We start from the raw sequence: 18,357 nt of genomic DNA on the forward strand, positions 1-18,357 counted from the left end.
ATGTCACCACTTCAACAAATCTCTTGGAATGACTGGCCTTCATGGACAAGACTCAATCACAAGGCAAAAGGATGGCTCCCCTTAATTGCATTGATGTAAAGCCTAATCCAATAAGGGCTTCTGTGCAGGGAGAATCTTATCTTCTACTTACTGGTGCCCTTGCTAACCCAGTAAAGGGTTTTTATAACATCATTCTTTTGGTTGAAATTCTGGCCTTGGAAGAAATGAGTGCATTTCCTTTAATATTAATAGTGATATTCAGAAGAATCACTATCATAACATACTCTTGGGCTACTGAAATCTGCCTAGTACTTGATAAAATATTTAAAGAATGATACCTACCTCAGTTGAGCTATATAGTAGGACGATGATGACTTTGAAAGCCAGAGGATTTGTTTTTTCTTTAACACGGCTTTGAAAGGTGAATAAATACATAAGTGAAATGAAATGAAGCCCAGCACAAGAAGTTTAAACAAAGGTAGATTATTTTTGTATCCTAGACTCTCTTTCTCCTAATGTCCAAAGCAAACCTATGAGATCTAAAGCTTTTTAATTTAACATTTAGTCTCCCTACATGAAGCCACCAGCTTTATCTGACTAATTATTAACTGAAGTCAAATAACGACACTTAGCATTCAAATAGCCCATTGAGTTTATACTGGCATGTTTGCCCCTACCATGAAAAAGGAATCACAGCTCCCCTCAGTCCAAATGAATCACCAAATAGACAAGGGTATATTCAAACAGACCAGCATCTGATAGAGCCATCAAGACATCTTTAAAAGTGTCTACCATTTATCAAATTAGGTATCCACCTCATCCAAATTTACAGATCCCCAGAAAAGTTCTCAAGCAAGATCATTCTGAAAAAGGCTACAGGTTTGGTAAATGAAGACGGTCTCAACTTCTGTAACCACCCTTCCATCAAGAGCTATAATCTATGTCCCCTTCTCTTGAATCTGAGTGGGTTCTGTAATACCTTCGCCAATAAAATACAGAAGTGACACTGCCCCAATTTCTGCGCCCAAGTTGTAATGAAGAGACCAGCATCTTCCACTTCCTGTCTGTTGGAACACATAGGGCCTAAGAAGGCAGCAAAAAGTGCAACCACCCTGAGACCACCATGCACTGAGAAGCCCAAGCTCCATGCTGGAGGATGAAAGCCACATGCAAAGAGGGAAAGAAACAAAGACGCCAAGTCTCTGCACACGTGCGTGAAGAAGCAATCTTGGAAGTGGACCCTCCGTCTCCCGTAGCTGCAGCCCACTCCAGCTGCACCAGGTTCAAACCACTCAGCCAAGTCCTTCCTAAATTCCTCACCCGTATCACTGTAAGCAGAATAAAACAGCTGTTTCAAGCCAGAAGTTTAGAGATGGTTTGTAATCAATGAGAGATTAGCAGACATGTATCAGTTTCAAAGGAAATATGTATGTGATTTAAAATAGAAGAGCCCAAACCAACCCTCTATTAATTTGCACTTTACATGACTTCAGTGAAGCTGGAACAAGACAGTCTATTTTTTTATTATATTGACATAATAAAAAATGCGACAGCATTCATGTAAGATATGCAAAAATATGCTTTCAAAAATAATCGACATAGTAATTTGAAACTTGACAGGTTTGAGCAGCTCTCTTGTAAAACTCCTCTAACCTATTTATCTCTTTTCAAATAAAATTGAAGCAACTTTGAAATATTTCATACCCCAGGTTAACTACATGTAAAAATGATAAATTACCTTTTACTACTGATGATTATTATGCCCTCTAATCTGAGTGATTAATTTACATCCTGTTCAGTGGTTCACATGCAATTACTACCCTGAACCCAATGAACCTGAACAAGACAGAATTATTTAGCCATCTGTGTAAGCTCACTATATTTAGAAAAGTATAGCAACTGCTAGGAAACCCTAAGGTTGTATTCATCTTCTCTCAACGATGCGTGCACCTCTACACTGCATATCAAACAGTAACAACACTACTATGGATTATTCACTTTATTTGGAACCACAGAACAGGACTCTCCACCTTGAGATGATGCTCAAGAAAAAAGGTAAGATTAAAATGGTCATCCGACTGAAACTACCATTGCTGAAACCGACTGGCAGGTTTTAATTGCATTGGTGGGATTTTTTTTTTTATCTGAATATAATCTGTCTAATGTCATAATACCAAAATCAAATACAATCAATGAAAAGCAGACACTAGCCTTTTAGTCTGAACTCTGGGCTTCTAATGCTTGGCAAACAAAAGATCTGAGCAACTCTATTTCTTTGGAATGTGCTTTCCCAACTCTTCTCAATAAAATGAAGTAATGGAGGATGATAAAAGATGATATTCTACTTTAAATTACCTTTTCCATGGTTTAAAAAAAAAGACCATTAGTGCCCTTAAAGGAATTTGTACCTATGCTTCGAGCTCAACAACATTTTATCAGAGAATGAGGCAAACGGGAATTGCAGGCAAAGGAGAATTCAAATGCTTAAAGATACTTTTGTGCTCCCATCCATAAAGCTTCAGCACCTCCCAGCCCAGGCCCTCTCTGCTCAAGATTTTAGTAAAATCACTTCCTATAGGCAGATCTATAGTTAACAGGCCTTTTCATCCACCAGATCCACTCTCACGGGAAGATAGATACTCAGGGTACCACACTAAATGTCTACAACCAATGTTTACTACAGCAGCAGAAGTGATCCAAAGATGAAGCAGGCACCTCGCTGAGAAGGAACCAAGAGACTGTTCATTACACTGAATGTCCACCGTGAGCCAGGCTTCTGAAGAGTTGTGCCACAAATGACTCAACCAACAAGCTCTCCTTTCTCAGAAAGACACTCTTACCTCTGGGATGTTTTCTTATATTTCCTCCTGTAGGAAAAGAAGCATAAACACACATCAGAAAAGAATTTGTGGCAGGCAGTGAATTAGAAAAGATAACTTCAGCAGGGACAGGCACAAAGGGGAATACTCTGTGGGAGGTTCTTTCTGTGAGGCTTATGGGTTTCAAAGCCCAGCTAAAAGTTTTGGATTATTGTGTGATACTGTGGTCAGATGCCTATGACCAGCCTTAACACTTAAAAATAGCACCCCAAGAGCTCAGGGGCTCTGCCTTCCTATATTCATTCTTCCCTTTTGAGAGCACTATAGAATCTGGGATGAAGTCAGGTTTTAAAGGTTTCAAATCTCAGCCCCTCCATTTATTAGGTTCATGGGTTTAGTGAGAAGTAACTGGGCAGGATCCCATACAGCATTTCTTTTGTCTGGCACATATAAAATGGCCAATAACCATTAGCTATTCGTATTGTCACTATTATTACTATTACCTCCACCATATAGCACTGAAGTCCCTTTAAGGATATGCCTTTTACAATGAAAATAGGTAATCATGTAGCTAAGCCTTAAGATCAGACACAAGCTCTTCAGAGAAGAAAGGAGAAAAGGGACAATGAGAAAGTCTAGAAGAAGGAGTGGTGAGAGCAGCAGTAGGAACTTGCTAATGGCTCAGCAGCTGTGGTTCAGTTCCTAGAAGAAACTTCCCTAGGAGCAGAAGTGGCTGGAATTCTAGTCTACTTCTGCTATTCAGCCTTGGACAAATCTCCTGGGCATAGGGCTTCTTAATCTATCAAATAGAGATAACATCGGCCCAGGTCATAGTGGCATTCAAGGGGAAGTGGCCACCAAGTTTATTATCCCAATATCTCAATGGTTTTCAGATTTGTGTCATTTTTTGCAGGCTTGGAAGTCTCTCAAAGGAGTTTGAACAGGCTCTTTACTGGAGGGGATTCAAGGAAAGTAAGTACTAGGAGAGGAAAATGCATCCTTCTGGTAGCATCTCCAGAAAGTGCAGTGCTTCCCAGTCATCCTTAGTTCCACACCAGCATTCCCATTACAGTCACTGCACCCAGGAAGCCAATCTACTAATTTGCTCATAGAGCTATATGTCACACGTTTTTTAAAAAGGGCATAGATTTTCAAATTCAGAATCACTATGATCTGTTACACCTCTGTTCAAATGAACATATGCACAATGGTGCTGAGTGTTAGGTGAAGGAAACAGCATGCAACATGAAACGTACAGGGTGATCTTGCCTAATGCACCAAATATGCATCTGAAAGGAAACACCAAAATGATAACCATGACCCCAGGGCAGTAGATTAATGGATCAGTGCTTTTATATTTACTATTTTTACTATTATTTTACACACGTATGTAGTCACATATGTAGATATATACATATAAGACTATGCAAATATATGAAGATATTTATGTTTGGATTATACCATCTATAAAGAGAGGAAGGTCAACTAACACAGTGGGTTAAAGCTTGGGCTTTAGAACAAACTCCCTGCGTTCCAGTCTTGGCTCTGGCACTGAGCTCTACGGTATGAGACCAGTTATTTAACCCCTCCAAACCTCAGTTTCTTCATCTATAAAGTGGGAATAATCAGAGAACCTCTCTTAAGACATTATGGTAAGAAATAAATGAGATAACCCTCATGAATGTCAGCTCCACAAAGGCAGATTCTTGTGTGGTTCCCCACAGTAACCAAGTGCCTAAGAGAGTGTCTTGTGCCCCCACTAAAGATTGTGCCTGGACCCTGTCAGCAGGAACAAATCACTCGTTAGGCAGTAGCCAAGGGCAGAGGATTATCTACAGGCATAGACCACAGTGTGTTATGGGTGTTGCCTGTGCCCTTAGCTCTTGTTAAGACTACTATCTACTAAACTGGGCTAAGGAGTCTCTTAAGGCAAGATCAAAAAATAACCCATTGAGAGTGTGCAAAGACCAAAGAGAAGGGGGCAGTCAGGCCAGATGGATGCCCCGGCTTTGAACCAGAAGCCCAACGAATTCTATCAGCAGAGGGTACCTTCAAAGGTCAGAAGAAGACAACCTTTGTTGTTGGCTTCCACAGAACTCCCCCAGCATTTGCCAAGAACCATACAAAGTCACTGCTGGGAGCACTGAGATAATCAAAGATGGACAAAAATAAGAAGAGCTTCCATTTTCAGCAACTACAAGTAACAAGCACTTCATAGATCACTAATCCCCATAATAGCACCGTTGAAATTCACTCTCTGAAAGAATCATTATTCTAAAAATGGAAACTAAAATATGTACCTAAAAAGTGTTATGTTATGATAACAACAAACACAAGGGGGGCGACTCGGAAAGCTTTGTGGAAGAAGTAGTCCTGGCTGATGGCTGGGATTTCAGAAGGAGAAATACGTTAAGTATGAGGCAAACAGGAAAGGAGGGTATGTCTAGCGGCCTCAAACCAGCCCAGCCCAGACAGATACAGAAGGAGATAGCAGGCCATAAGGCTAAAAAGTGCTGAGCACAAAGGTAGGAAAAGTAATACAATGTATACTTTATTTTTTAAAGATTTTATTTATTGATTTGACAGACAGAGATCACAAGTAGGCAGAGAGGCAGGCAGAGAGAGAGGGAGGAGGAAGCAGGCTCCCTGAGGAGCAGAGAGCCCGATAAGGGGCTCGATCCCAGGACCCTGGGATCATGACCCGAGCCGAAGGCAGAGGCTTTAACCCACTGAGCTACCCAGGCGCCCCCAATGTATACTTTTTAAAAAAAAAAGATGATACCTAGGAGAAGGGGTTACCTCTTGCATTGCCTTGTCCCATCTCCTATTATGTGGAAAGACAATAGGGCTTTGGGATGTAACAGACTTGGTTCAAAACCCAACTACCCACCCCTGCCCCCCCAGTTGTGAGACCTCAGGGACGCTCTCTGCTAAATTAAGTTTTAGTACCCACATCTGTAAAATAGAATGAATAATCTCAGAGGACACAGTGTTTTGAATTTGCCAAGTACCTGCCTGCCCTGTAGGCATTCTGAAAATTTTAGATCCCTTTACCCCTTATTTTGAGCTTCTTCAGGCCAGGGGTCCTGTTACATGGATCTGTGTATCTACTCCAAGGGCTTACATATCAAATGGCACATGGGTGGCACACAACGTGTCTCCTGGCAAAATAAATAAATCATTTATAGCTGCCCCTTACACTTATCAAATACTGGCTGTGCATTTGGTAAATCCACAGAAAGTCCAAAAATTTGATTTTCAGTACTATCCACCTTCTTGGTACTCACTCCCCACCTTCCTAAATGCATCTTTGGCTTCATTGTCAGAAGAGCTCTTTCCCATCTTGTCCCATTTGGACACTTCAGAACCAAGACAGACCCAATCCCAACAGTGTCATTTTCTACTGGAGTTGAAAGTCAGCACTTCAAGTACAAGAGAAAATATACTTCTTTGGAAATTACCCTACTCAATATCCAACTCACAGATCATTTGGACTGGGCAGGATCAGCAAGGACTGAATGAGCCCTACTTGTCCTTCAGCTCTCAGCCAAGACATCACTTCCTCCTGAAAACCTTCTACAGTCTCCCAGACTGGATAGTGCCCCTTTTGTATGCCCCATGTTGGCCAGAGCTCACCCACGTCTCTGCATTTGTCACTCCAGGTAGTTACGATCTGTCACACTGATGGCAATGATGGTTTGTCCACTACCTGCTGGTGTTTCTCTCCTTCCTCACATGGTGATTGGCAAATGGCAGCTGCTCAATATATTAGCAGGGAATGAATAAGTGGATTTGTCAAGAAGCTGATCAAAAAATGCTTTCTTCCTACTCATTTTCCTTCTGTGTAGCAATGATTTACAATGAGCAATGAGGACACCTACCATAGCCATAGTTCTCTGCACACAGGATAAACACAATGAGAGGAGGCTGGAGGCCTCACCGTTGTGGAGCATCTCCTCAGTTCCATGCCTATTATACAAATTCACTCACTTCGACACCTACGGACCCTGGGAGGTCTACCTGACCTTACACTTAATGGAAGTGAGGCTCAGAGAGGTTAAGTAACTTATCTAAGGATACAGAACCTTCAGCTGGTTGAGAAAGAAAGCAAACTCTGAAGTCTTCAAAATCAAGAAAAGTATGCAAAGAAGTCAAAGGGTGCCAAAAGGGAACTTAGACACTAGACAAAAACAAACAAAACCAACAACAATAAAACAAACTGGGTCCTTTCCTTCCAAATTCAGGAAATGAACTGGAGAAGAACCCAGTTTATTTTTGGCCTTTTGTTTTTAAGAACTTCGAAAGAATTTATTCCTGATTCATAACCTGAAAGGCAAAAGGAATGTTTTTAAATGGTCTGTTTTGGTTTTTCAAACTTACTTCATATTTACAATTTTTTGGAACCTGAAACAACAGATCACAAATCTCAAGACTCACATAGCTGGGCTGAGCTGCTGTAAAAAGTAGAGAATGACCAGGAGCTGTTATGCCCTGGGATCTGGCAAAGCTGGTCATGTGGGAGATGGAGACAGCAGGGCTTTATACTCAGGCAGAAGGTGGGTCATCTCCACAAGGCTGGGCCAAGGAAACCGCATTCCTGAAGGTCTAGAGTATTGCTTTGCAAACTTCCCAGAACAGGTTCGGCCCTCCTGACTCTTCTGAGAGACATTAGAGCACAATGCTTGAGATCCCTTGCCTGAGCTCAGAGCCATCTCCCAACTTACTCCGCCCAATAAGCAATGTGACCTTAAGCAACTGACATCAGGTTCCCAACCACCAGTCTCCTTACCTGTAAAAGCTGGGCAATAATAACAACGTCTTCACAAGGTGATGTGAGAATCTAGTGTTAAGAACAAGGAAGAGCCTTTAGCACAGTGCTGGGTACCAAGGAAGGGTTTGAGGGTCAGCTACTGTATTAATAACAGTACTGCAAAAATAATGGTATTTCAATTCAATAGGTTTCCAAATTCTGTTTGGAAATAAAAAGGCTTTATTCATTAAAAAAGTAATGAAAAAAAGTTGCAGATTGCTTTCTACAGGTTTAAAAAAAAATTAAATACTTGCAATTCTCCTTAAGAACACCTGAACCAGAGAGGAAGCAGGTGCTATTCTGAGTCTTGCTAAGAGGGGGAGTAGCAGAAACTCTGTCCAGCTTTCTCCCCAAGCCCTGTAGGTTATACACCTTGCCACCTACTCTCTCTGTGGTCCCAGTTAACCTAGCAGATTTACACACTTCCCTCAAAAGTTGAAGTAGCGCCATTGCTGAGAAGGTAGGAGGAAAAAAAGTAAAACTGGATATTTATGAACTGGACACCAAACAATCCTTAGAAATATCTAAAGTTATCATTTGATAAAGATTCTTTTTACCAACAATTCCCTAAAAACTGAAGCCCAGGAAGTTGCTTACAAAGAATCCCTACGCACTCTCCAGAAGTTGAAAGTCAATGCAGAGACATGATGTACTATAACCAGCACTGATTGACCCATATCCACTTACCCCTTAGACAAATTAGAAGATTCCTGGTCTTCACTGAAAATCAGAGTCTGTTTAACCCTGGAATGTTTCTATGGAACCATGGATTGCCCAAGAACTATCAAATGGTGTGTGCATGAGTGTGTGTCTGTGTGTAGGTCTATGACTGTGTGTATGTCTGTGTCTGTGTACAGAATGGGAAGTGAGGAGCTGGAAAATCTCCCCCAAAGGCTTCAGTCCATTTACATCCAGCTGATCACATCTGAAGAAGTGAAAACTGAGCCAGGAGCATCATCAAAGAGCAAAGACCACTGACTCCCCCCACCCATGTTGAAAAACGTTCCCCAAAGCTCTCCATAGCTATGTCATGTAGCAGAGGTTTCTAGAACCTGAGTTTCATTTTACCTCTCCTGGCTTCAGCCAGGGAGAGAAAGGATGAAACAAAGCAAGTGTAAAAGGGGTGATTCTGTCCACTGTGAACCTGGACCTGCCTGGGGGCAGAGCACAGACTGCAAGGGAACAGCACCGAAAAACAATGAGGTGGGAGAGAGGATGTTTCTGAAGGGCTTTATTTGCTTTTTGATGGTTAGGCATTCCCAATGTACTGGGCATGCCCACAATCAAACAAATGTTAAGTTTCACATACTCCAAAATCAAACAGATGATTTGGGAATCATTCCTGATAGCCTGGATAAGTGAGAGTTGACTAAGCACTGATGTTAAATTATAAAGAGGCTGGCTGGCAGTCTTTCACTTTTTCAAAGTGAGTATCTTTGAGTAAGAGCCATATGGGTGCTGCAATAATGAGGTTTATAAATAGGCTTAATATTCAAACAAGCTGGCTTAAAAAAAAAAAAAAAAACTTGTGCTGAGTTTCCAAGTTGACAGCAAGATACCTCCCAGTTGGGCACAAGAAGGTTTTATGGTATGGGAAGTTGAATTTACAACAACTGAACATGCACAGTGGGAACTCGAGCTCTGCCTTCAGTGTTCTCCCGCGCTTCCAGGCAAGGATGACTCATTCTGGTCCAGATCCTGTCAGATCCTGTCTCCATCCTACCCTACCAAGGCCACTACCACTCCAAATGCACAGACAGCATTGGGAATCTTGGTTCTCAGCCTTAGTTCCCTCAAGGGAGTGGAGACTGGGGGACAGACTCAGGAAAAACAAAGTGCACAGCAAGACTCAGTTAACTGTGTGGAGTTCACTAATGTTCTCAGGAGTTCAGGTCACATGCAACTCCCTGTGGGAAAGTGGACGAATATAAAATGTCACAAATATCCATGAAATGAGCAAGGATCTGAATGATCATCTGATCCTCTGGTTGTATTTTTCATTGGCATATGGGGGGCAGACTGAACAGAACCTGGTATCTGGAAACTTCTACTGAACACGCCTTAAATCATTTGTAGGACCTCCTCTACGTGTTGCTAAGAATGGAAGGTCCTTGTATGTATCTTCTTATTCCTACCGGTGATTTCATTTCCATGATGCATACAATAAAACCTAGGTTTGCAAAGCTATGTGTATATTGACTGCTTGATGGCACTTCTCATTTTGAATAAGTAAATGCCAATAAGAAAGTGTATATAAATTGCAGTTGTCTGGCACCTTCTTGTAGAGTATTGGGGAAGGGGAGACAATATTAGAGAAAGTGAGGGATTTTCTTCCCTTACTAGTTCAGATATTTCTTAACTGATAAACTGCAGAGTGAAAATCCATGTAGGCAATGATTCTATTTTCCTGCTTGGCCAAAGATCTAAGGAAATACAAAAAATAAAAAATAGTGAAGAGACATAAACTCACTTTCACCTAGAATAACCCAATAATTAGGAAAGGGTTGTTTTTCTGTGAATCTTCTAGAAAATCTTTCTGCTCGCTTTTTTATTAGGGGTAATTGTCCCACAGACTCACACCCTTTCATTTAGCCTTCTTAATAAAGGAAAATCATACTCAGGGTCAGCAACTCCCAAAATACAAAATTGCAATATGTTTAACCCAAAGTGATGAGATCAAATTCAAGTGAAGAAGTGAGGTTTGGGGGTAAGGGTGGTGAATCTGAAGAATGAGAGAATGCTAATCTGAAACAGAGCTGTGAATAAGACAATCAATTCTTAACTCACTCCTGGAAACAAGTATATTTCTATCTACTGCTGGCTGGACACTGGAAAGAGGAGAAATCTTTGAGAAAGATTAATCCAAACTGAACAACCCCACAGGAAGCCCCACCTGGAACAGCACCAACTCACACAGCTAATCCACACTGTGCCCCATGCTCCCTCATTCTCAAAGCCCTGTTTCTTCTTTGTTCTCCCTCCCCAGCCCCCTTGTCTGCCTGCAGACAGCTGGCCAGACACAGAAATCCAAATCTCTTGTGCATGCCTGCTTCTCTCCTGGGCCTGGGTTAAAAATTCCAGCACTCAAATTACCGTCCAACAGCTCCCCAAATGGGACCCCTCCCCAAAGAAAGCGGAAATCTTCCTCTGGAAAGCAAGGCTTTTTGAGCAGACCAAGCATTATTCCCATCTTGCTTTAAGCAAGGCAGTGAGCGAATTACTGGCACCAGCAACAAAATATGGAAAAGGGTTTTTCAAGAAAGAAAATAGGAAGTAAATGTCATGCTTGTAGAAGTCCAGGTAGTACTTTTTTTTTAAAGTATTTATTTATTTGACAGAGAGATAAAGATCACAAGTAGGCAGAGCAGCAGACAGAGAGAGAGGGGAAAGCAGGCTCCCCGCCAAGCAGAGAGCCCCATGTGGGGCTTGATCCCAGGACCCTGAGATCATGACCTGAGCCAAAGGCAGAGGCTTAACCACTGAGCCACCCAGGAGCCCCAAGGTAGTACTTTTTTGTATAAGTTATTTATCCCTCTGGTCACTCATTTACAACAACTGGCTGTGTTATAAGTACAAGAAAACTGCGTGGGTGGGACTGGAAGAGGTTTTTGAGACCGCTTTCCTGGGCGCCTGGCTCCCGTTTAGATAAACATCAATGAGAAAGGCTGAAAACAAAAATATTTCTTAATATCTGTGCAACACTGCCTAAGTGGGGATAAATCCAAAGGATTAAGACAACATCTTACTCTTTATAGATCTATCCCTGCAATTAGGGGAGGGGTAGAATTTTTAACTTGAATTCTCCAGGGAGTTGCTTCAGCTCCCTACTTTGTTCTTCCCCATATGTATTTAGCCAGAACAAAAACTCTATCTTCTGCCAAGTTTAACGTCAGTGACTGGTCTAATTTTTCCAAGCCTTTCCCATCTACTCCAGTAGTATTCCTTCCCTCCCTGCTCTCTTAGACCCTTCCTCCCAGCTCTTATCAAAACCTCCTTCTGGCAGAAAGCAGGGGAATTTAAGTCAATATACCAGCTCCTGGGGAGCAGAGGTCTTTCCTATTTCCTCTAAAACCTTCTCTCCCAGTAACATCATCCATATAAGGCTCTTCTCTGGACACAGACTCTGTAAATTTCAACAATTTAAATGTGGTAGAAATGAGGCCAATATCCAAAATACAGAAAAAAAGGGAAAAAAAATTAAGTGGCAGGTGTGCTCACAGGGACCATTTTGAACTTCTACTGCCAATGGAAATGAATTGAACATTGGAACCAAATTCTCCTTGAGGATAACCTTTACTGCAACTATCCAAAGACTCCCAGAAATGGGTACTTTGAACAATTCCTTCATTTTTTTTAAACGATAACTAATTTCAGTCCATAGTTTTATAGAAAGAATGACAATTCTAAACAATATTTATGGGGCTTCAATTTACAGTAATGAATCCTTTTGTTTCACAAATAAGCAATACAGGACTCTCTTCATGAAAGTGTTTATGGTTCCTCATAGTTAGCAGACGGGATTTCCAAATAGCAACCACCTGGACTAGTATACTGAGTATAAAATTCTTCGGGGGAGGTATTTTAAAGGTATTACAAGACCTGTCAGAGTCATCCTTAGACAAGAGTCAGAGAGGTAGAGGGAAAAAGGGTAAGATACTAGTCTGAATTTGAACTATTCCTAAAACACACATGGAAGTAGCTTTCAAAAACTAATCTTTCACTACTATATTTACTCAGAGTGTCTCTAGAGTGCAGGAAAAGTCTTGGTTATTTCAGCATTTTGATTGTTTGGAATCTGGATAAACAGAACTTAATGTTCTTTGGATGTCCAATAGTGACTTTCAGCCAAAATATTCAACGCATTCTTACGTTGATTGTTTAAGTTTTCACTCTTCTGGTGGCTTTAAGGGAAAGGAAAGCTTCAGAGGAATCTTGAATATTGGGTCCCTCTGGAAGAGAATGAAAGTGAAGGGAGGGAGAGCCATTTGGGGAAGCTCTTAAAGAGCAGAGAAAGGGCCGTGAACAAGGCACATGTAGTATGGAGGGTGCGAACCACAACAGGACCTATGCACTGCCCCAAGAGACAGAGACCTGGTGTGTCCATCACAGGCCTCCTCTAGGACAGCATTATCCCCACAGGGTAGCACTGGGCAAGCCTAGACAAAGGATGGCCTCCTGCAGAGTCCAGAGAACCCCCACCCAGCCAAACTTCAACAGGCTGTATGGTGGTGGCTGGGCTCCACACTTTGGGTCTCACTGCCTGGCTCATGCCCTGTTTTCCCAGAAGGTCTGTAATGGGGGGCTGGATTCCATTTGGCTTCTTGGGTCATGGTCTCTTTCTACCCTTAGAATATTGGGAATGATCCTTCCTACCCTCCAGGTTCTGTCTCTACTCCAAACCTATGTTATGGTGAGCATAGCACCAAGTAGTCAACATAAGGATTCCAAGCAAAGCTATGTACACCAATGGCTAGCTGGCCTTTCCCATATGCTAGATTAAAAAAAAAAAATGCCAATGAGAAAATATATATAAATTTACAGTCTTCTGGCACCTTCTGTCAGACCATTTAGGGTGCCACACTAAACTGTGTTCTCTTATGTGTATATGTCTATGTGTATATATAAATATTCTTTTCTTCTTACTTTGTTGGGCTATCCATTATACCTTCAATCCAGAACTTTCATCTCCAGACCCACTTATCCAACTGCTCATGCCTTCCCAATATCTCCTCAAGGACATCTTATAGGTCCCTCATATTCAATATGTCCAAAACTGAACTCATTACATCTAATCTCCACTCATTCTACTCCCATGCACAACAAAACTTGCAATCTTGCTCCCCCTCAGTGGTCCTGATTAAGTAAATAGCATCTGGAAATGAAGCAAAAAACTGGGAGTCATCCTAGATTCCACATTCTTTCTCATTTTCCACATCCAAGCCCTGTTGAGTCTATCTCCTGAAAATCTCTCAAATCCATCCCTACAGACCTACAATGGCTTCCCATTGCTAAAACCCCCTGGTCTAAAAAAAGAAGCCTCTTGGCCTTAGCACCTCTTCTTGGAAATTGCCATACCATGAGAGCCAAGTAAAGGAAGAAGCCAATGCGTAGGCTAAAGCATCAAAGAAGACAGTAAGGCAGAGGTCCAAGCAAACCATGAGCTTATACACCCCTAGAATCCATAGGAGCAGAGATAAGGAAAGCCAGAGGCCAGGGATACTAATACCAATTGTTGGACTGTATGCCTACTTTCTAGAGTTTGATTCAATGGATCAAGAATATCCATCACCATCTGATCACAATTATTACCTTTGAGAGACCCACCTTGTTCATACCAAAACAATTCCTTTTGGTCCTTTGCCTTGGACCTGTGACTTTTGGGACTAATTCTGTTTTCATTTGTGGCTGAATGTAACATGTATATAATAAATCATCTCTTCTGCTGCCTTGGCTAAAGAAAAATTAAATAAGTAAAATAAAATAAAATAAAATGCAAGATCTGATCCCTCTCTAGCTGTGTCTTGAGCCTCCTACCTCCATAGAGTCTTGGCTACAGCTACTTGGCCCTCCTGTTTTTTTCAGAGCTTCCATGTTCAATTAGCTCTTTGCACAGGCTGTTTTCCTAGGCTTTGAATACCTTAGAATACTCTCCTTCACCTCTTTCCTTAACTAATACCGACTTGCTCTTCATAGCTCAGCTTAAATCTCCCTCAGAGAAGCCTCCCTTGATTCTTGGAACAGATTTCAGCCCCTCACATGTTTCCACAGTGCCCTATAGTTCTTTGTGGCACTCATCAATGTAAATAATTACTTGTGGAATTACATGTTTAATATTTGCTTCCACCAGTAGACTGAATGTTCCCTAAAGAGAGGGAACCTTTATCTTGCTTCCCACTCTCTAGTGCCCGGTGCACGGTAAGTGCCAGGAAAAGTGTTTGCTTAGTGAATGAGTGATGGATGACTTTCCTGCATATAGACATATGTGTATTCATTCAAATATATAAATAAAATTCATTACCTATAATTATAAATTATGTCTTCTTGATTGAATAATTCTCTTAAGCTTTTCATTATTTCACAACCTAAAAACATCTAGGATGTTCATACACTCATGAAGGCTCATTTATTTTGTTTAATAAGAGTTGTCAAAAGAATACACTCCAGTAAGTCTGAAGAATACCAAAGCTTCACATGGACTCCGTACACTTTCTCTAGGAATAGAGTATTTATTTGTTGTAGAATTCATTTTTTATTACCGATGAGAAACTGCGATGGCCATTCTTAAAGCCGTTACAGACTACCTTATGGGCCTCATGTTCAACAATTATTTTTCTTAGTCTTTTATTGAAAAGCCATGAGTTAGGTCAGGTGAGCACTTTCTCCTCGTATGGGAAAACTGGAACCAAGTCAACTTCTATGAGCCAAAGAAAATTAAAGATAGAAAATCAAGCTAGAAATGCAGAAATCTCTCTGCTTATGGCTGCTTCCCAGCCAACAGAGGCTGTAAAGCTTGGTCAAAATAATAAATACTTAAGTGATAAATACTGAGTTGTAATTAGCTAATAAGTCAGCACAACCAAATTATGTTAAGCAAGCAAGCATGTGCTAATATACTGCATTAGTATTCAAGTACAGAAAATTTCATTCTAAGTGTAAGAACCTACTTACCCTTTTACTATTCACCTCTTCCCTTTAATACACATTAAGGAAGTATTCAGATGAAACTTACTTGATCTTTAGTAGGAAAAGAAAGACAAAAACAATTTCTCACACATGAATGTCTTCCTTCTCAGAACCCTAGGACTCTGTGTCAATATCACTTAATAAGCAATTAGTTACTGTGCATACTTCTATTGTTTTTTTTTAACTTCTCTCATGTATAAAGAATTATCTTGTCTCTTTAACTAGACTCTAAATTTCCTGAGAGCAGGGCTTTACTCCTGATATTTCTACATCTCTTCTGAAGCTCCTAGTATCTGGTATATAATAGGAGTTCTACAAAAATATGCTCAGCCACTTGACATTTTCAATTAAATGAGAGAGTGGAAGGATCCATTAATATGCTAAAATATGTAATCTGGTGGATGTAAAAAGTTTTTTTGGTTATTCTCTTGGCATTGCTTTATTAGTGAGAGTCGGGTGAAGCCCTTCTTCCCTAGGCCATCTGTTCACAAGGCTTTACCTCAGAACCATGACTCTCGGACCTCCTGCTCCAGCCCAAAGGTCTTTCCACAGTTCCAGACTGCTATCACCAATAGCTATGTGGATCTCCCAGAGGCAACTCCATTTCAACATGTCCAAACCCAAGTTTATCATCCTGCTTTATCCAAGCCTGCTCTTCTCTCCATGGCCCCTAACAAGGCAAATGGCAACAAACTCACTAAGACATCCAAGCCAAAACAAACTTGGAAGCCAACTTCTCCTTCTCTCTCTCTCTTCTCCAAAACTAAGTGGCACTACCCTAAATTCAAGAATCCTCTCCAACTGCTCTCCAGACCTCAGATTCCATCACCAGTCTGCCCTCCACATTTCTTCCAGAATAGCCCATCCTAAAATTCAAGTCTCAGTCTTTATTCTCTAGCTTAAACTCTTTTAACAGTTCATTATAAGGTAAGGGATAAAATGTAAACTCCTTAAAATTACATGTATCAAAATAAAAAAGATTCTGCCAGATAAGTGGAGAGTGGGACACACTTCTATATATGTGCAACATAGGAAAACGTGTTAAAGTACTTACCTCCTTAAATTATAAGCATGTATAGTTTTGAATAAAACAAAAAGAAAATTTTTCAAAATTCCATGTATCAGTACCTGGCCCATGCCTTCCTGTTCAACATTATCTCTCACTCCTCCTTGACGTACTAATATCTCCTGTGCCTCTGTACTTTGCACACTCTGTTACCTCCATTCATTAGTTCTATCTATCCCTCCATATCGTACTTGATACGCTGCAAGAGGATATCACATTGCTACCTTTCAAGGAAAGTAACTAAGGTTCTTGGGAATTGATTTGTAGGGGAAGGTAACCCTGTGAGGTCCCTGAGGGACCAGGGAGCAATTTGGGGGCCAAGTCCTTTTGAGGTGACCTGAGAGATTTCTATCCAGTAACTCAATGTTAGAGGACAGCAGATGGAACCAACCACACCCTCCTCTTTTAGGAATTATCAGTGAGAGATGAACATAGAGAAGGGCACTAGGACTCAGGCTATATCCCTAGGAAGTAGAAGCAGCTTTTCTCATTTTTCATAAAATCAGCTCAGAATTCTGGGCTGGTTTATTCTGGGCTGACTAGAGGATTCCTTGTTTTCCTCAAATCTTTGAAAAGACTTCTTCGCATCTTTGCAGAAGGCTGATAGGAATGAGAAGGATCTGTGCAAGTTTCTTCCTTGTGACTCTAAGGACTCTGCTAGAATAAATCTGCAGCTCACTGCTAGCCTGCAGCACCTTCTCCATCCCAGGTGGAGGAGCCCCTGTGCGTTCCTCTGTAACTATAGTCAGCACTTCCAGCTTCTCCTTTCAGTCTCTCCTGCTAGCTTGGCAAGGGCCGAAGGGCGGGTATCTTATCTGCTTTTGCACACCCAGAACTTATCAAAGTGCCTGGCATATAATAGACACTCAGTAAATGTTAATTGAGTAAACTAATGTTGCCTGAACATTGACGGCACTATTAAAAATTTCTGATGAGTACAGAGAAAATACAGCATAAGAGGGCTTAATTAAATAAGAAATATGAAAGCAAAGATGCAGGCTTCTTTGCCTATGGCTTTTCCCCACATCTTTGGAAGAGTCACTTAAGCTCTCTGCTTCAATGGGGTATTAGTGAAGACTCCTTAAGACAAATCAAACTCCAAGCAACCCAAGCAGAAACAGCCCGATGGTCCTGTAGCTGGGAGAGCCCAGAATCTGAGAAACAGGTGTAGGAACTGGGGCCTCTGGGAGCAGACCAGGGCTTTCCCCTCCATGTTTTCCCCTCTGCTTTTCTCTGAGTGTTGGTTCTCCTGTCCCCTATCACAGAAAGGTCTTCACCATGAAGTAGGAAGTGGACCCAGTGGCAGCCACCAGGAAAACCCAGAAGGGAAAGCAGCACTCCCCAGCAGCCAAGAGAGCAGTCTCAATGAAGGACTCTATCACTTCTGCTTGGTTTCCCTGCCACACCTGACACCTACCACTGTTGCCACCAGGGTGAAATCCTAAGACTGGCTAGTCCTGGACGTTGAGCTCATTCCCAAGCCAGCGGTAGGGATAGAGGGAGGCAGGGCCCATTACCATACTAGGGAGTCAAAAAGCTCACTGAATACAAAAAAATCAATAGTGCTGGTCTGTTACCTTAATAGCCATTTACCTCCCTTTATATCATAATATTGTTTTAGATAATGTGAAAGAAATCATCTTCATAGTGTCACATAAGCAAAAAATTAATTATACTTGGGCAAAATAAATACATGATGGCCTAACTACAATTGTGACAATAAATGCCAAGGCGTCAGTGAAACCTGTTGGCTTGCTCTCAATTTAAAAAAAAAAAAAAAAAAATTATAGAAACATTTTTTTTGTCATCATAGAACAGGCTGGCAATAGGAAAACTCTTGATCAGGACCCAAGGTGCAAGTCATGACTCAAACCTATGCAGTCCTGAGGTTCCCCGACATCACCAGAGGAATAAAGGGCCACCCTTGTCATATTTTCCCTGATAGGAAGATTCCCTAACAAAACAACCACTGGGAAGGG

At 41.3% G+C, this 18,357-nt stretch overlaps 1 protein-coding gene across 8 annotated transcripts in view; it reads right to left on the bottom strand.

Moving 5' to 3' along the window:
* PDE1C (phosphodiesterase 1C) overlaps nucleotides 1-18,357 on the bottom strand; it is a 518,030-nt gene that overhangs the window by 300,374 nt on the left and 199,299 nt on the right. For 4 of the 8 annotated variants that reach the window (XM_047694805.1, XM_047694806.1, XM_047694807.1 and 1 more), the window contains one exon: nucleotides 2,841-2,867. The exons of the other annotated variants lie outside the window; for them this stretch is intronic. In XM_047694805.1, coding sequence (XP_047550761.1) covers nucleotides 2,841-2,867 — 27 coding nt within the window. The remainder of the gene's footprint in view (nucleotides 1-2,840; nucleotides 2,868-18,357) is intronic. 8 annotated transcript variants of the gene reach the window in all.

This window comes from Lutra lutra, chromosome 11, assembly GCF_902655055.1.
Source record: "Lutra lutra chromosome 11, mLutLut1.2, whole genome shotgun sequence".
Classification (NCBI taxonomy): domain Eukaryota; kingdom Metazoa; phylum Chordata; class Mammalia; order Carnivora; family Mustelidae; genus Lutra; species Lutra lutra.